General features: G+C 38.3%; 1 protein-coding gene across 4 annotated transcripts in view; it reads left to right on the top strand.

Moving 5' to 3' along the window:
• Positions 1-20,710, top strand: part of UK114 — a 49,248-nt gene that overhangs the window by 15,631 nt on the left and 12,907 nt on the right. For 2 of the 4 annotated variants that reach the window (XM_068225181.1, XM_067136093.2), the window contains exons 2-5: positions 4,043-4,072; positions 4,168-4,328; positions 17,207-17,275; positions 17,361-17,416. In XM_068225181.1, coding sequence (XP_068081282.1) covers positions 4,043-4,072; positions 4,168-4,328; positions 17,207-17,275; positions 17,361-17,416 — 316 coding nt within the window. The remainder of the gene's footprint in view (positions 1-4,042; positions 4,073-4,167; positions 4,329-17,206; positions 17,276-17,360; positions 17,417-20,710) is intronic. The other 2 variants (XM_067136095.2, XM_067136094.2) reach the window with 1 other exon arrangement.

Here is a 20,710-nt window from a genome sequence, read left to right as displayed (position 1 = left end):
TAAACATAAAATAGACAAATGACACACAATAAAAAGGGCATTTACAGGTGAGGAACGACATAAAAGACCAGAACAAATGAAGAGCTACTGGGCAATTTGGAAAGAAAACTTATCAACGAAGATAACCAAAAAGTGTTTGACTGAAACGGTCCAATGGGGCTGTAAAAGCAGGAGAGGAAGAAAAAGAAGAATGGACACATGGCAAAGTGCAAATAACATATTTTAAAGAGCTTAAAATTACAGTGAAATACACTTCGGAATACTACTTGTGATGAGTCCTCGAATAAAACATGACCACACATCACTATTCGCTTGTCTGGCAATTGTTCTGTTGATGTTGTAGGAAAAGTTTTGAAGCATTCTCTTATGCTATTTTCCCTACTTGAACAACAATTGTTTGATATGGTCATAGACCTTTTTATTTATTTTACAAGTTGTTTTACGTCGCACCAACACAAATAGGTTTTATGGCAACGATAGGACAGGAAAGGGCTAGGAGTTGGAAGGAAGCAGCCATGGCCTTAATAAGGTACAGCCCCAGCATTTTCTTGGTGTGAAAATGGGAAACCATCTTCAGGGCTGCCAACAGTGGGATTCGAACCCACTATCTCCCGAATACTGGATACTGACCGCACTTGAGCAACTGCAGCTTATCGAGCTCAGTCGTAGACATTTTACAATGTGCTGGAAGAAGAGGGAAGTACATACCATCAAGGGTAATAACTGGGGCTCGGAAGTTGAAGTCCTACAAATTGCCTAAAAAAGACCTAAAAACTGGCAAAAGGACGTATAAATGTGATCCAAATTAATTCATAATTGTAGTTTTAATTAAATATTTAATGAAGGAATAGAATGTTTTAAAATACATAATTCTTGGGGTATGCAACACACAATACTTCTTTCAGACAGTACATATTTTTAAATTAACATAATTAAGAAAAAGGAATTCTGTCTGTGTTAAAAAAGTACTTGCAGAATTTAGAATGAAATATTTTTTCCACATAGAATGAATTCAGCAAATCTGCAATGTACATTCTGCAGAAAGAAATTGAAATTCGTATAACTGGAATCATATTTGTCTTAACCACACTAGGGTTACAGAAATTGGAATTTGGAAACCTTACCTCAGGTGGCTTTGCAGTATATCACAGTAGTCATCTTCAGGTTCTTAGGTGTAAAGGATCACCAGTTTTCGGACAGCACGTTGTGAAACATCGAAAAACTTCTCTCCACATCAACGGATTTTAAGGGTTCATACTTGAAGCAAGGGAGATCTTCCTCTTCACAAACTCTCACATCAAAATTTTCTCCTTTCAATATTTCACTTATCTTGCACATAATTTGATACCTCAGGTTTTTTCAAGCATTAGTTTCAATTTTTTAAGTTTCATTTAATTTTCTCTCTTACTGCAGAAAAGATGCTTAGAATGATGATTCTAATCGAGAATGGTCAGTACAAATGTAGTCAAAAGAAGGTGAAGTTGCAAAAAAAAAAAGGCTGTTGAGACCTGAAAAAGGTCCTATAATTTAAAAAATCTCAAAAAGGGCAACAAAAAAAAAAAGGACAAATAAAACCTGACATTTTCTGGCCTACAGTGACCCAGAATGAACATATATTATGTTAGGCCTCGTCTTCGGACACTCGAGAATTAAGACTTTCCTCAACTTCTGAGCCCTAGTAATAATCTTCCTTGTCAATGATGAGATTATAATACAACATTTTTGTCTACTTGAGAAAACAGAACAGTCTGCGACTGAAACTGCAAGCAAGTTGTTTCACTGCAGCTGGCAGCGATAGCAATATACCTTGTGAGCCAATTGACACGTTTGTGACACAGCGACATAGACATCCATAGCAATAGCATAAACGATCCACTTGGCATGTTTTCATGGTAAGGAACAGCATTCTAGCATCGTTTATACCTCAGTTGCTTTCATATTGTCAAGCCAAGGATGAGCCTGAGACAGGTCAATGTTTTAGCCCATAGCAGAAGACATAGAGTGTTGTAAACACTAGGTCTTGTCAGCAACAACAACCATTTGTTCCTTTCTTTTATTTACATATACAGTTGCTCAAAGAAAGAGTAGGTAAGGGTTATTCTGCCCGAAGGCAGGTCCGAACCTCCGCAGAGGTGCTCCTGAGCTAGAGTTTACGTGCGGTAGGGTGGCCAGTTCCTTTCCGCTCCTCCATTCTCTTACCCCCCACCAACAGCGTGTGGCAACCCATCCAACTCCTGACCACGCCCAATGTTGCGTAACTTCGGAGATCTCACGGGATCCGGTGTTTCAACACGGCTACGGCCGTTAAAGAAAGAGTGACCACATGGTAATATGTAAGTTCATAGCAATTACAATCAGCAGAGATAAGGATTCCATCTAATCAATACATGTTTATATGTGTGACTATTTATACATCACACTGTGGTACTAGTTTCAATCATATAACGATTATCCTCAGCCACTTATAGCTAAAAATTGACTCTGTATATATATGTAAAACAGTGCTGAAACTTATACTTAAAATTCGGTGATGTGCTCATGAGCTGTGTTGTGAAATTTGATGTGTCTTAAAAAATAAAATTTTGCATCTGGTGACATCACAACAGGTATACATTCTTGAAATTAAAATTACCTCTAATGACACTTACATTGGATAAAATAGTATTTTGATGAATGTCAAATTCATCCAATTTGATTAGTTGAGTCAGTGGAAAGTATGTCTATGAGAATTTTAGCATTCACAATAATCATGAATGTCATATAAGTACTATCGGTTGAAACCCACAAACTGCGGTAATAAGATTATGCTGAGGAGAAATTGTCAGTTTTTCTTGAGAGTGTTTCAGGAGAGTTGATTTTAATTTGTAAACTTCCATTGTTTTCCGGGAATTTGAAATCGAGGTGTGGTTAATTGACATTTGTGAACATCATAAACTGTATATAAATTTGTGAACTGTGCCATTTCGGGTTGTTGAAGATAGCATTTGGAAGGGAAAACAATGAAGAAACTTATAGGGGCTTGTGAACTAATGCTGGACGAAAGTGAATGAACAATGTGTTTTGCAGGGCTCACCTCCGGTAGCACCGTCACTGCTGATTGTGCACAGACTAAAGCCAAACTGACCACTGACGAGAGTGTGTGAGGAGGAAGGTAAAGGAAGGGAAGACGATAGAAGTTTACAAATTAAAATCGACTCTACTGAAGCTCTCTCAGGAAAAACTGGCAATTTCTCCTCAGCGTCATCTTATTACCCATTTTGTGGGTTTCAACCTATAGTACTTATGTGACATTCATGATTATAGCGAATGTTGAAATTCTCATAGACATACTTTCCACAGACTCAACTAATCAAATGGAATGTGTTTGACATTCATCAAAACACAATTTTATCCATTGTGAATGTCAAAAGTAATTTTAATTTCAAGAATTTATACATGTCGTGATGTCACCAGATGCAAAATTTTACTTTTCAAGTCACATCAAACTTCAAAACACAGCTCATGAGCACATCACCCAATTTTAAGTAGAAGTTTCGTCATTGTTATATATATACATATATATATACAGAGTCAATTTTTTACTACAAGTGACTGAGGATGATTATTATATGATCGAAACTAGTCCCACATTGTGATGTAGAAATAGTCACACATATAAAAAAAGTATTGATTAGGTGGACTCCTTATCTCTACTAATAATTATATCAATACAGACCAGAATGAAAATAATTGCATATGAAGTTCCTAGCAGGTACACTTGTAATAAAGGAGAGTACAAATGATCCACCTTATATCAATACAAAATATGTTGCTAATACAAGATCACAACATTTTTATTAGGGACTGGTTTCCATGTCTTTGGACATAAAATAAAAATGCTGTGATCTTGTATTAGCAACATATTTTGTATTGATATAAGGTTGATCATTTGTACTCTCCTTTACTGTATGTTAGTCTCTTTTCAATACGGACTAAATATGAAGTTTTTAATATTAAAAGGTACACTTGTCTCAGACATAATGTTTGTTGTGGATATCCACAGAGATTGCTTCTGCATGGGAGGTGAAACAGGGTAAGTCGTTCAGTTGCAGTGCAAAATTCCAAGCTAAGACAATTTCTAAATCAGGAAAACCAAATGAAGCTTTCTTTTACCAACTGTGTGTGCAGTCAAGCTGTGCGGGTCGACAACACGGTGTACGTGTCCGGTGTGCTGGGCCTCAACAAGGACACTATGAAGCTGGTAGATGGAGGAGCTCTCGAAGAAGCAAAGCAGGCTCTTATCAACCTCGGGAAGATCCTAGAAGCTGCTGATTCCAGCTATGGTAATGGTATGTACAGTAAATGGCATTTTTTTCACTCTTAATGGCTGAAGGTGATCTTATGAAACATCCTCTATGACAGCTGATGGCAGAACTGTTATTAACACGTTGGGTGCCACGTGCCGCCATATGGCGTCACGGTGGTCTACAAATTTGAGATGGCGTGACGCCATATGGCGGCACACCGTTCTTGAAATCAGAGTTGGCGTGACGCCATATGGCGGCACAGTTGAGTTTCAGGCGATGCGCCGTAGATAATCAGCTGTGACATCTATCCGCGTAAAATTGGTACTACGTGAAGGGCGAACTTCAGGGTCGATTCCAGCTATGTATTTTTACTGTATGCCACCATGTGGCGCCACAGTATTCTTCCGAAGCCACTGACTGGCCAGTGGTCTTTGTCACAGGTGAAAGCGCGCCAAGCTTTATTTATTCCTCGTTTACGTACGTATTATCACTCAGTTTATATAGTTGTGCAAAAATATAAAAAAATGGAAGATATTGGTAATAATCTTACGAGGGAACACATACATGTGTTACACTCGGATTCGGTTGAAATTTGGTAGGAATATTCGTGGGAGGCAGTAGAATGCCAAGGTGAAAACTGCATGTACCCAGCGCAAGTTTAAACGCCAAAATTGAGCAAATAAATAGTCATAAAATTAGAAGTACCACGGGAGTATCGGGGTGTGGCGGAGAGGTAGGGAGGAGCGAAACATCGGACGTGAACCAACCGGGCTGCATCGAGCTGCGCCAGCAGCCAGGTAGCGTACAGTTAGCGCGTTTCCCTTAACTTCCCGATCAGAAGTGCAAAACGTAAATATGAAAACAGCACATGAAACAAGTGTACAAAGGACGATGTTTGAACAACGATGCCAATAAGGTTTGAAAAATTACGAGTAACAAGAACTCGGGCATGTCGAGACGCATATTTTCATTGTTTAGAGTTATCAGAAAACTGTTCACAACAATATGTAATGAAATATAAGTACTTGTTTTGCATTTTACTAGGTTTTCATAAATATTGCGTTAATTTGAATTAGGAAATAAATATCCCGTATTGGAAATTCGTATTGAACATTCCATGTCAAAAAATTCTGTGACACCATATGGCGTCACGCTAAATTTTATCTTTCCTAAAAATTGATGTGACACCATATGGCGTCACGCATGACCATGGTATGGTGAGATAAAATTTACTTAGTACATCATATAAATACATCCCAAGATTATATAAACAGTCTACAACGCGTACAATTGCTTTGGCACCAGCGGAATGCAATTCAAAAACATGCCTGGCACCAGTGGAATAGTGTGCTACAATCGGCTCGGCACTTAACGTGTTAATCCAACTCAAGTTTCCTTTTGATATGCATTTTTGTATTTCAGTGATGTTTCTTTCCTTTATCTCCCTAAACTATTACTTAATTTTTTTCATTTTTAATATGCTTATTTGGAACTTATATTCCTCTGTTTTGCCTGTTAGAACAATGATCAATAGCTGTTGTACTGTCGTGAACTTGACCGATTTGATAGTCTAAAACAGAGTACACTAAATTTGGTGATGTTGAATCCCACTTGGGACCATTCTAGAAGGAAAATTCCAGGACAATAAAATTAATGTTTTATAAAATCACGGGCAGCTTCCCTACATCCACAAATTATTTGGGTGTGGTCAAGGGTGTGATGGGAATAGCTTGTGCCACTGGCAAAACTACAAACATCTGCATTTCCTGTATAAATTAATTATAAAACTGATAATCCATGTATGTTGCCATCAGTCCCTTCCTATACAGCACAGAAACCTAGAATTCTCTTCTTTATTTTGCAAACTAAATGTGAAATTCATAAGAACTCTTCAGCTAAGAGAACAGAGAAACTATACTACAGTATTTATCCACACATTATCACAAGATCGTAAATTCAAACCCGCAGATGGAGAAGGGCAGTCATTTTTACTACTACTACTAAAAAAATGTTTTCATTCCTCCCCTGAAGGGGGAGGTGGGTCTCTTAGAGGGTGATGCTGTCGCTCAGGCCGAGAGATTTGTTACGGTGAAGGAGATGCTTGGAGAAGGTGAGGGGGTTGGTGGCCATGGCCTATACTAGGGACTGTCCTGGCTTTCGCCTTAGTGCAGGAGAATGGAAAACCACGGAAAACCATTCTCAGGACAGCCGACGGTTGGGACCAACCTTGAGGTCCAGCCCTGTCCTGTCTCCCAAATGCAGAGGTGTAGAGCCACAGTAGAGCTGTGGCCAGCCCTCCTCTGCTCGGTTGGCTGGTCAGTGTGCAGAGCTGTTGGACCACGGACCAGCCATGGCCACTTATGGGCCAAGACCCACTCTGCATCTACATACATACATACATACATACATACATATCTCATGTCGTTCCATCTTAAGCGATGGGTCGGTGAATGAGGCTTCTCCACCAGTTCCGGTCTCTGAACTTCTCTCCTTCTTCGATGTTTTCCAAAGTATGTCCTTGCTGTTCAGTGTCAATCTTCACCATGTATTTGTACCTGAGTCTTGGTCGCCCTCTTGGTCTTTTGTCTTAAAGTTTTAGATCATACATTTGTTTTGGTAATCTGTTAATATCCCATGTGTCGCATATGTCATACCTTCTCAGTCACTGCGCTGTTATTCTGTCCTACAGTCTTACAACTTGAGTCTGCTTGCAGATTTTCTCATTACGGACTCTGTCCCTCCATGTTTTACCGATCATGCTATGGACAAATCTCATTTCTGCTACCTGGATTCTACCAACATATTTATTTCTCATGGTCCATGTTTCGCAATCATAGGTCAGGATTGGTACGTAATAGGTTTCATATATGACTCTCTTACATTTTGTTGGTATTTTCTTGTTCCATATTATGTCTTTAACTATTTTGTAGAAGTTGCTACCTGTCTGATTCTTTAGGAAATTTCCTTGTCTATAGAACCAGTATCAGAGATAACACTCCCAAGATATTTGAATTGATGGTTCATCTGTAGCTGTTTCCGCTCCATTTCAGTGTGTCCCACTGGTTGTCTGTATCTTTTCATGACCATAACCTCACTTTTCTCTTGGCTGAAGATGAGTCCATATTCTTTAGCAGCTACTGTCCAGGAGTTTATTTGTTCTTGAAGGTCTTCTTTAGAGTCTCCCCACAAGCATATATCATCAGCGAATAAGATAACTTTCATTTTCTTACCTCCAATGGTTTGGTGAACTTTTCTCTGAATCTCGTTCATCACAGTGATGAAAAGAAGAGGAGACAAAACACCACCCTGTCTTAACCCTGATTTTATATCAAATGTTTCAGTCATTCCTACAGGTGTTTTGACTTTACTGCAGGTATCTTCATACAAATTCTTGATCCTGTGTATCATATCATCCTGTATTCCAATTTTCTTCAGTGTTTCCCATACCGTCTCTCTGTTTACAGCATAAAATGCTTTCTTGATATCCAGAAAGGCTAACCACAAGTCTCGGTTGTGTTCGTAGTATTTTTCCATTAACTGACGGACAATAAAGATTAAATCAGTTGTTGATCTCCTCTTCCTGAATCGAAACTGTTCTTCCAAGAGGTTCTCTTCAATAAGGGGTCTGATTATAAGCTCTATAATTCTTTCATAAAGTTTACCAACTTGAGACGTTAAAGTGATGCCTCTATAGTTGAAACATTTCTTTCTATCTCCTTTCTTGAAAATTGGAATTATGATGCCTGTTTTGCAATAAACTGGTATGTACCCTTCTTTCCAGATCTTATGAAAGTATCTATAGATCCAATGTTTTCAGAAATGCCCATAGCCTTGATCACTTCTCCATTCATTTCATCGGCACCAGCTGATTTTCCGGTTTTGATGTATTTCCAGGCATATTTTACATCACTCCATGTTAAGTCTAACCCGTTGTCAGAGGCAGACTTGCATGAGATAGTACTGTTTTTTCTTGTGTAGGCTGCATGCAATTTACATTTTTTAGCAATTCATCAAAGATGATCTTATCATCTTCAGTGATCAGATTTTCATTATCATCTCTTAGGTATTTGGAGTGTTCTTTATCTCTTTTTCTATTTTTCATCATCCCATATAACATTTTCTTATTACCATTAATATCCTCTTTCAATTCATCACTCCACTTGTTCAACCACTTCTCTTGTTCTTCTGTAACAACTTGTTTTGCTTGTTTTTTAGCAACCCTGTATAGTTCCTTATTATGGTCAGTCCAGTCCTTAAAATATTTTCTAAACATGTTGTTCATGTTCAGGACAGCAGTTCTTGTTCTGTCATTCCACCATGGATTTTCCTTCCATCTTCTAGTGCCACTGGTTTGTCCATATACCTTCTCAGTTATAATTACTAGATTTTCTTTCAGATCCTTCCATCCCTCCTCAACTGTTCTTTCATCTGTCTTTGGTAGTACTGTTTTGATGTTTTCTTGGAACTCTATTATTCTGTCATTGTCCTTCAGCTTCCATGTCTTCAGTTTCTTTACCTATGTGCTTCTTACTTCTTTTAACTTGTTAAACTTGAAGTATCCAATGAGGAGTCTATGATATCTTTCCAGGGAGACACTAGGAATCACTTTTGGGTCTAACAGTATTTTTTAGTTGTTTCTCGATCAAAAAATAGTCTACAAGATATTCACTTTTTCCATCCCATCCATCTTTTGTGACCTTATGGCTTTTTTGTTTTTGATACTATGAGTTGCCTATTACAAGGTTGTTCCTGAGACAGAGATCAAGTAGTCTAGTTCCTTCTGGGTTTCGTGGAACCCATCCATGTGCTCCTAGAATACTTTCATATTCATTTCACATAGTCCCTACTTGAGCATTCATATCCCCTATGATAATCATTCCATCTCCTCTTATTCTTTCCTCTATGTCTTCTTAAAAATGTTGTTTTTCTTCATCTTCATAACCAGTCTGTGGTGCATAGCACTGAATGATGTTGATGTTCTGGGAAGAATACAATTTTAGCATTATGTGAAGAATTCGATCAGAAACATATTTTATTTCTACTATATGATCTTTCATTTGATGATCCATAACAACACCAACTCCATTTTTTGTTTGATCTCCACCTGACCAGAATAGATGATATCCCTCTCTGAGTTCCTTTGATCCTTTTCCCTTCCACTTGGTTTCACTGAGTCCCAGTATGTTTATGTTCCTTGTTTTCATTAAGTCTACATATTCCTCTATTTTGCCAGTTAGTGTCAGAATGTTTAGCATGGCTATTTTGATGAGTTTTGTGTATTCTCCTCTTTGGTTGTGATGGAGCATCAGGTATTGAACCGTCATTAATATCATTACCAAGGAGGGAACTAGAGTCATTATTCTGGAGATTGCATTATTTCCACCCGATGCCTCGTTTAGTTTTGAAAGCAATTCCAAATTATTCAGAAGTTGATTTGCTGGGCCTATCACTTCCAATGATTTTTCTGTCAGGGTTGTTTCCCTTAGCCTTTAATAGTCCCCTATCAACCTGCAAGGCAGCAGGCCCTGAGTCACTTCTCAGGGATCAGATATTGCCTCTTCCGCCAGATCCACCGTACCAGTGATTTTCACTTCTGCCTTCACTGCCATTGAGGTCTTCACCCATATCCCTGGGCATGGGTTCCATGTTATACCCCACGGGACTGGGTCCCTGACTGAACTCAGCCATCCTATCACTCCGGCCTACTGAAGTGTAGGGTGCCCAACCCCGCGACGTGGACGCACCAGACAGAAATTACTCAAGTGCAGGAATAGGGAAGGTGACCCTATCTCCCTTGAGCCGAGTTAATGGCTGTGTATGGTGCCATAACCAAAGGCATCTATTGATGTCATTTTTACTGACAATAGTTCATCTTGAAAAAACTACAGTCTTACCCTAGCTAAAGCTTTTACGGTAACATCGTACTGCAGGATGGCAGGTTAGGTGTAGATTTCATCTACAGAATTCGCAAAGCCTCAGCAGTCTTTCAGTGCTTGCAATCCATCTGCTCTGTTTCATTGGTTGTTAAGGAGATGAAACTCAAACTTCATAAAACAATCATCATGCCACCAGTAATCTACATCACTGAAACATGAAAAATTATGGTGCAGACAGCATGGAAACTCAACATGTTTCACCTATGTTCCTTATTCAAAATTTTGGGTGTTTCTTTTTGCTTACCTTTAAAGTTTACAATACACCTTGAGAAGTCCTCTCTTCCATACCATTTGAAATAAGGCTACAGCATAAAGCAACAGTTTGTACAATGAATAAATATTGAAGAGTTGTTTACAAAAACAAGCCCAATTTTACATAAACTCTAGTCCTGTTTCCAACAGAAGAACTAAGTCTATTACAATCCAGCCCTCCTACATCCATTCAGTCTGATTTGTGTAGGCGTATGTTTTATACCAGGATTGGTCTTTTTAGTCATTGCAAACACATCCATAAACTGAGTTGGACTGGTCATTGTCTGCAGGAAGAAGTTATGTGTACTTGGATCGAGTTACAGCCAACGAATAAATGAGAAGGACTTTTGTCTGCAGGATGAAGAAAACCTTTACAAAAAGGATTGAAATTTGAAATGTATAATAGAAATATTCTCAATGGCCAGTCCTGTCGCATTTTAATCTTAATGATTTTTATGGCTAGAGATGTCTCAAATACAAGATCAAACATCTCTGGTGTTTTTAATGTAAAGAAAATAAAGCATATGTAATCTGTAAGATTGTAAGTTGTTTTGACTAAGTGGAACCTCAAGGTATCTGTCATTCAGTTTTGACGTACTGTACTATTTCAGGCCACAACCTGTGGACAGCGAATGAAGTTATTACAGCTGAAGCTGCTCCTTCTTCATCTGTGCTGTCTGCTACTTCTGCAGTAACCACTTGCTTTGTGTAGACACTGTCGTATCTCTACCGAAAATATTGCTTCCCGACACGTCCCTTTCACTGCTGTCGTCTATCAAAGGAATAATCCCTGTGCCTGTAAGAGTATGCAATGACCTGGCCATTCTTCTGTGACTGACTAGCCTCTAGCCATTGATAAATTTAACCATAATAGGTATTTTATTTGATCCTGTATTGACTTGTCTAAATCTATCAAAGAATTTTAAAGTTCGATAAAATTCATGAAGCATTATCGAGATGGCAGGAAAGGATGCAACACATTATAAAGCAGCTTCCTTGAAACTGAACAGAGCTCATTTCATGTTCTATTCCTGACTGTTATGAGTCAAAAGGAGCATGTATTGATACATTTTGTATTAATTCTAACTGAAACAGCAATATCAGAAATGTACACAGCTTCTCGAATCATATGGTGAAAAAAGACCCCGGAAAGCAGCAGTGCATAATAGGTGCTCTAACTTCCACTTGCACCGGCCGTTTGTGGTATGTCGAACTGGCTGAGTCCACTGGATGTACACTGAATGTCAAACCAACTTGAATGGTTAAATGTACAAATCATAGCTATGGATGATATCTCAGCCGCAATTAAGAAATTGAAAGGAAAAGCATTGCAGGTTCACACATTTAATCCCTCCCTATGTCATCAAGAATTGCGGGGATGTTCTAAAAGAACCATTGCATTTTACATTTAATCTTGCACTTAAAACCAAAACATTCCCTGCTACTTAGAAAATACACTCATGTTCATAAAAAACAGAACACCTTGAAAAACTTGAGATAAGAAGTTCATATTCACAGGACATTTAGTATGTTCTGAAGAAACAATTAGCATTTCAGTCACCTAGGTTCAACATGTGTCCTGTTGCCTAGCAGGCACAGGGTCCTCATGGGCACTGATAAACTTGTGTCATGTGTGATGGCATCGATGCGTATAGGTGCGAATGGTGTCCTGGGGTATAGCTATCCATGCTGCATTATACAATTCATCTTTGGTGGTTGGCATTGGGTTACAGCGCCGCACCTGTCGTTTTACCATATCCCACACATTTTCAATTGGCGATAAGTCCGATGATCGGGCAGGCCAGGGCAACAGTCTGACATCCTGTGACAACAAGAAGGCACGTGTTCATGCAGCAACATGTGGTCACGCATTGTCCTGCTGAAATACGGCGTCTGGGGTCTTGTGAAGAAAGGGTATGGCTACGGGTCGCAGGATGTCATTCACTTAGGTCAAACTGGTCACAGTGCTCTGGACATGCACCAGCTATGATTTGTGGTTGAACCCAGTAGCACCCCACACCATAAGGACTTGAGTGGGTGCTGTATGTCTTGTGCGAATGCAGTCAATGTGATGCCTCTCCCCCTGTCTTTGGCGAACCAAAATGCGGTCATAATTTTTAAACAAACAGAACCTGGATTTGTCCAAAAACACTATCTGCTTCCATTCCTGTCCCCAGTGACATCATTCCATACACCATTACAGTCCAGCATGCTTATGCACATTAGTCAAAAGTAGGCGGAGAAGTGGACGACACGCCTGTAACACAGACCATAATAATCGGCGCCGGACTGTCACTCCTGATAGTGTACGATGTGTTCCACTGTTGTGCCAGAGCTGAGGAGGATGCAGATCTGGCCTGCAATGCCATTCAGAAGAGGTGTCGTTGTGTTGTAGGCCTTCTGTGAACCATTCTGTATACACCCATTGCACTGTCGACATACTTCGTCCCATACGAGCAGCAATTTCCCGGATGGATGCAGCATGTTCTCTCATGCCAATAATGCGCCCTCTTTCAAACTCACTCATTTGACAGTACGGTTCTCCCATACGTCTGTGAGGCATCCTGCATGTCTGCTCGTGTCACACTGATCCTTTACCTTCGGTTTATAGCGATAACGAGAGCCGCAGGCACATTTTACCAGTCAGTGGTGGTGTGACGAGATATCGATGTGGACCTTGAACCTGAGGGCCGACATGGTTCAAATGCTAATAATTTTTTCAGAACATACTATTGCACATGTCTTGAGAATATGAACTTCCTATCTCTAGTCTTTCAGGGTATTCTGTTTTTTATGAACATGAGTGTACGTTCAATATTTAAATCTGGTAACTGGCTACTAGTTAATAACTTTCATCCAGTAGCAAAATTATTAGTTCATATTATGTAAATACGTTGTTTTCCATGTAAAATCATGTGTGTCAGAGTGTCAGCATGGCTTCATATTCCAAAGATCAACAGTTACCAACATGGTACATTTCTCACAGACATTCAGGCGGAAGTAATATTTTAAAAATGTGTTTGACAAAGTAGATCATGACTGGCTTCTAAGTAAATTGAATTCAAAAGGTTTTCCTCAGCTACTTCTTCACTTTTTCAGTTTATACTTACAAAACAGAGCACAGTACATCACTTTTAGAAGAAGTACATCTAAAATTCTCTTGATTCTGGGAATTCCACAAGGTTCAAATCTAGGACGAATTCTGTTTTTACTTTTCATTGATGTTTTCCCAAATTGTATAAGACATTCCAAATGCTTGATTTATGCAGATGCAGATGATCTGAAATTCAGGCATATTTCAGGAAGCCATCTTCTACAGTGCGATATAGATAGCATCTGCAAATGGAACAATATTTCTAACAGCCAAAGTGCCGGTAACTCTCAAATATTACATGTGATAAATATCATTTTTGATCCATATTGATGATATTTGATTGAAATAATAACAAGTTCATTTATTAATTTGACCACCTAATCAATGCAATAAATCTTGTCTTTGTTGATTTACATTGACATGTTAATTAAAATGGTACATGTTTCGCCTTACATACAGGCATCATCAGCCATGGGTTTAACCTTGAAATAATATCAGGCACCTGATTTACATATAAATTAAATAAAATAAAACTAATTTATAAAAAACCTTGAAGAGAAAAAATTAACAATGTTGGTTTTGAAGATATTGCTATGAGTGAGAAGCTGACAATTGGTGAAAGTATTTGCAATATTGACATTGGAAGACTACTATTGTAAGTAAAATGAATAAAGCAACAGTTTGTTATAGATAAGTGGTAAAATTGCTATAAAATGATGTTGACCGACTAGCGGTTAGAATTAGTTAATGACGAGAATGACGATCAAAATTATATTTTTTAAAACATAATGTTGAATAAAATAATGTTTACGGATGGTCAAGTTACCTGTAATTATTTGTTTACGCAAGATAAAAGTCAAAAGCCAATAGCAAATGGTGAAGTTGTGGTTCACTTTGATGAAGAAGTACGAGGTTGTATTTGAAGGTTAATATACGATGTTTATATTGGACCTCTATGGACCATCTCCTTTGATACGATGCTATAATGTTGTTAAGAATATGGGTTTCTTGAATGCTGGTCGAAAACGCAATGTGACAGTTGAATGTAGCTAACGAGTTGAATGTTGGATCAGAAGTAGAATCTGTAAAAGAAAACCAGAAGCGTGGTGTTAATTGTATGAAAAAACGTAATAAACATATTAGGGTGGAAATCATGTACACTTACCATTTGACGAATTCCAACTTTATCTTCATATTGTGATCTTTCCTACTTTTAAAGACGCCACTCAAACTTATTCGTATACTAATGTCATTCCTTGTTATGTTATGTTATGAGCTAAAAGTTATTGATGACTATCGAGCTCTTGCTACGAGTGTTATAGCTGTAGGTTTGTATTGGAGGGGGATCTGTTTGTTAAAGCATGACTATGGGCTTGTTTGTAGTACTTGGAGGGGAGCTACTATCCACTAGGGAGAAAGAGGAAAGTGTATTGCTGCGCGTGTTGTAACAAGTTACTCTTACCATTGTCAAATGCTAAGTGTACACGATTTCCACCTAATAAGTTTATTATGATTTTTTCATACAATTAACACCACGCTTCTGGTTTCCTTTTACAGATTCTACTTCTGATCCAACATTCAACACGTTAGCTACATTCAACTGTCACATTGCCTTTTCGACCAGCATTCAATAAACCCATATTCTTAACAACGTTATAGCATCGTATCAAATGAGATGGTCCATAGAGGTCCAATATAAACATCGTATATTAACCTTCAACTACAACCTTGTACTTCATCAAAGTGAACCACAACTTCATCATATGCTATTGGCTTTTGACTTTTATCTTACGTAAAGAAATAATTACAGGTCACTTGACCATCTGTCAACATTACTTTATTCAATCAATCAATCAATCAATCAATCAATCAATCAATCAATCAATCAATCAATCAATCAATCAATCAATCAATCAATCAATCACTCAATCAATCAATCAATCCTGGACTGCATTTAGGGCAGTCGCCCAGGTGGCAGATTCCCTATCTGTTGTTTTCCTAGCTTTTTCTTAAATGATCTCAAAGAAATTGGAAATTTATTGAACATCTCCCTTGGTAAGTTATTCCAATCCCTAACTCCCCTTCCTATAAATGAATATTTGCCCCAATTTGTCCTCTTGAATTCCAACTTTATCTTCATATTGTGATCTTTCCTACTTTTAAAGACGCCACTCAGACTTATTCGTATACTAATGTCATTCCACGCCATCTCTCCACTGACAGCTCGGAACATAAGGCTTCTGATAAGTTCACCTGCATACACCCCAGTGTCAGTGGGTAGGGTCTGACACATCCCACTCTGATGAGTCTAGTGTCAGACCTAAGACGAAATGCTGGTTAATAGAGCAAATGCCTGAAAAGCCATACATCTAATTTTTTATCTGATTTTGATATGCTCTGTTGGTGGAAAAATATCTAATTCCCTCCATGGGAACTTAGAATTTCCATACATACCACTTAGTCGGGCAGCTCGTCTTCTTTTTCCCAATTCTTCCCAGCCCAAACTTTGCACATTTTTGTAACGCTACTCTTTTGTCGGAAATCACCCAGAACAAATCGAGCTGCTTTTCTTTGGATTTTTTCCAGTTCTTGAATCAGGTAATCCTGGTGAGGGAACCATACTCTAGTTGGGGTCTTACCAGAGACTTATTATGCCCTCTCCTTTACATCCTTACATTATGTTTTAAAAAATACGGTTTTGATCGTCATTCTCGTCATTATCTAATTCTAACCGCTAGTCGGTCAACATCATTTTATAGCAATTTTACCACTTGTCTATAACAAACTGTTGCTTTATTCATTTTACTTACAATAGTAGTCTTCCAATGTCAATATTGCAAATACTTTCACCAATTGTCAACTTCTCACTTATAGCAATAAATTTAAAACCAACATTGTACTAGTCTTTACCATGTTAATTTTTTTCTCTTCAAGGTTTTTTTATAAATTAGTTTTATTTTATTTATATGTAAATCAGGTGCCTGATATTATTTCAAGGTTAAACCCATGGCCGATGATGCCTGTATGTAAGGCATGTTATTATTTCAACTCTCAAATACTCCATGTTAGCGAGAACTTGAAGAAAGTCATAGAATACAATGAATGACCTAGGTATATCATTCGATGCCAAGAAGTCATATTGAAGAAACAGCTAACAAAGTACTACGATTTGTCTTGTGTAATGTAAAGCCATTTAATGGAATAACAACAATTATTTCACTCTATAATATGTTGGTACATTCTAGACTTGAATAGCTAGTGTTATATGGAACCCATGTAACAATTAAGGTATTGAAATAATAGAAAGATCCAGAAATGTTTCCTGAAATTTCTATACATGAGGAAATAGGGTGAATTTTCTTTGAATGTGAGCTCCAAGTGCTGCTCACAGATGTCCATGTAGAGATTTATGCAATACCATATTTATGTACAACCGCGGAAAACCATCTTCAGTGCTGCCAACAGTGGGTCCATTTGATTTCATCCCGCTTCATCCCCTACCCTATATCAGCAAATGGAACTATGGGTACACCAGCATAATGACAATCTATACTGTATTTTCAATACAATATTGAAGTAATTGCATGTATTTTTTTCTTTTCTCACTCCATTTCATTAAGTATTTTCTGTATTTTCAGTTGTGAAGACAACTATCTTCCTCGACGACATAAATGACTTTGCTCCTATTAATGAACTCTATAAAGAATGTGAGTATTTTATTTATTAGTTGGTGTATTTTCTAGGATTTGTATCTAACATTACGTATATCCATGTGTGCTATTCTTGTTTTAGATTTCAAGCCTCCCTTCCCAGCACGGTCCACATTCCAAGTTGGGAAATTGCCTATGGTATGTTTATGGAACATCATATTTACTTGGTCTGCTTTCAGAATCATTCAGATGAGTTTATCATTTGTTAGTGTAAAATTCTTCTTCATGCGTCCCCACTTCAATTCTCTCTGGGTGACATAATTTACCTGTATTCTGTCTTTCAACCTTTACCGAGGCAAGTGTAAAGTTCTGTACTCCTATTTATGCTGCTATTACGGTGGGTTCGCCACTACCAGAGGCATTTATGCCTACTGCCAGGTGTAACTTGAGGCCAGTCCTCAGGAGTTCAGACACGTTTTGAAACCACTTTACTCAAGTACAGACATTCTGACAGACGAAAGTTCTTCTGTATTGTCTGTCGTTGGGACTGGGGTCCTCTTCCGCCATCTAAACCATTGACCGTTGACTGTGTTCTCCTCTCTGTGAATTTATGTGTCCTGACCTGGGCTGGCAAAATACTGGAAAGGATTTTAGATAGGTGAATGAGAAGAAAGGTAGAAGGAACAGTATGGCTTTAGAAGTGGAACATCTTCACTGGATCCTATCTTCAGCATGAGATAACTAATGGAAAAGAGTTAGGAATATGGAAAGGATCTGGTCATGCCATTCATAGATGTAACAAAAGGAAAATGTTTGGGAAACCACGGTCAAAAAGAGACAGTTACACAAACTGTAGAAATGATATGAGCAATGTACAACAACTGCGTCAATAGTATGCAGACTCCGGTTGGAAAGACAGAATGGTTTAGACATTAAACTGGTCTAAGACCGGCGAGTGTGCTGTCACCTCTTTTGTTTCTGATGGTTATGGACAAAATTAAATAAAGAAAGCACATGGGGATAGGGAGATGAAGTTATTACTATGACAGCAAAGAAGTACAAAAACAACTTGATACACTGAATGAGAAAATGGAAAAAATTGATATGAAAATCGGTGCAGAGAAAACCAAGATCATTTTTAAGAGGAGCAAGACGAGAGAAAGGAATTGTAAAATTTGGTGGTCAAACCCTTGAAATTGTTGATAGTTTCAAATACCTAGGGAGTGAATTAGTACAGAATACAAGGTAGGACATGGAGGTTAGCAAAAGTGCATTCTACCAAAGTGTAAGAAACCTTGTTTGGAAGTGTAAAGAGATAATGTACAAAATGTATTGAGACCTGGACAATGACAAGTAGGGAGGAGAGTAGAATTCAGGCCAGAGAAATGAAATACCTAAGAAGTATGATAGGAAAGACAAGGAAAGACAGAGTGAGAAAGGAAGATGTAAAAAAGGAGGTCAGAATGGAAAACCTAAATGAGAGAATTGATAGGGGTAACCTAAGATGGTTTGGACATTTAAAGAGGATGGAGGAGAAAAGAGTACAAAAACAGATGATGAGATGATGTTTGGGGGGTAAGAGAGCAAGAGGGAGATCTAGAACAAGGTGGATAAAGAGGAGTGGAAGAAGAAACCTGGACTGGGATGAAATGATGGAAGAGGAATGGTGGGAGGAGAAAGGAAGGTGGAGAAGTGCTGGCAGGAGCTGGATAAGGGGAAAGGAAGAGGACGATGATACCGTCTTCCCTTCTTCCCACCATTGTTCTTCAATCAGAGTGTTGCTGTTTATGCCACTTTCGATGACAGAGTCTTTCAATGCAGCTGAGTCACTGGCTTGCCACCAAGGCTGTTGCGGTTCAAATCTTGCCCATTGCATGTGGTGTTATGGAAATTAAAATTTATCTCCCGAGATTCAGAATACACCTTATAACAGAATGTCTTGTTTCTTTAAAATACAGGCTTACTTTCTTTTCTTTCCAGTGATCATTTTCTCCATCTTTTTCTTCTGAATTCTCTCATTTTGTATTTCTTCGATGACTCCAACCCACTTCAGCTTTTCTCTGTTGGTTCTTTCTTACAGTTTACATTCACCTGCTCTTCCCCATATCTCTCTTGGTATATTCCCTTAGAATGTCCTTTGTACTGCTTGAATCCTGCTCCTGTTTCCCTCAGTCGAGGTCCGTAAAAAATCAATGCTACATATTGTCTCTAACATGCTTGTTGCCTGCTCAATTCTCACCCAGTATGCCACTACTTGTAGAGTCTAGTTTCTGCTCTTGTCATTATCGAAGTCTTGCTCCTCTTCATTTCTTCCCATGTTAAAATGTCATCAGCAAACAAAATCCACTATGGTAATGAATACCAAGGCAGACAACATATTTATGTTTACCCCAACTTTGTTCTCTCACGCCTTCCACTGTCCTGTCAGTCTTTCGTTGCACTTAATTTTTATTTATTTATTTCTTCTACCATATTTGTCCACGACTTGTCTGATAACCTTGCTGTTTATTTTGCAACGCACATACGATGGAACAAGTGTCACCTCCTGCTTGTCCAGCTCCATGGCATGCTGTCCTTTGGTCCAAGGGGTCACAGGTTTGATCCCTGGCATGGTCGGTGATTTTAACTTTCATTAGTTAATTCTTCTCGCTTGGGAACTGGGTGTTTGTGCCATCTTCGCCGTCATTAGAATTCGTCCTAGGCAGGGCCCCATTCTAACGGATGCGCAGGTCGCTCATACGGCATAAGCCATATTATTATTATTATTATTATTATTATTATTATTATTATTATTATTATTATTATTATTCCTCCCACTCGGGAGGTTAGCACACAGTAATCCCTCTCTTGATGAACCAGAGTACCACTTACTCCTGACCAATGCACAGTGGGTCAAAATCGAAATCTAGGGAGACAAAATTATTTTTACGTTTTAATCATGAATTTAGAGTGAATGCAATGTATATAATTTGTTTACTTCATAATAAACATCAGTTAAGACCTTTCTTAAGCTACATCTACGTCTACACATGCAAGAAATTGTATATGACTAGGAGTTGGATAGAGCCTAAACTACAATAAACTACAATAGATTGTACTCAGTTTGCTTTTAATTTGGAAGACTGCAATTGTGGATAATCGCAGACAGCACTTCAGTCACTATCACTAATCACTCGATGACCCTGACCTTGATGACTCATCACATGTGTCATCTGAAGCTTCATCGTCATTCACTGCCTCATGCTGTTCATGATGAGCCGGTACATCTGGTTCTTTCAGGAGTAGTAATACTTCACTGGATAATGCTCTTCTCGTTTTATGTTGAATTTTGGTTTTATGAGATATTACTGAGTCCAAAGATATCAGCAGCATATGCAATATGTCCTCATTTGTATGTTTTCGTGAGGATTTCCTAGAATGTCCAAATCTGTATTTTCTCATCTTTGTTACGTGTTTCTTGGGCTTCTTCTGACAATTGCCCGATAGGTATAA

This window comes from Anabrus simplex, chromosome 1 (assembly GCF_040414725.1).
Source record: "Anabrus simplex isolate iqAnaSimp1 chromosome 1, ASM4041472v1, whole genome shotgun sequence".
NCBI classification, from domain to species: Eukaryota; Metazoa; Arthropoda; class Insecta; order Orthoptera; family Tettigoniidae; genus Anabrus; species Anabrus simplex.
The sequence above is the reverse complement of the archived record's forward strand: the minus strand, read 5'-3'. Positions and strand labels throughout refer to the sequence as shown.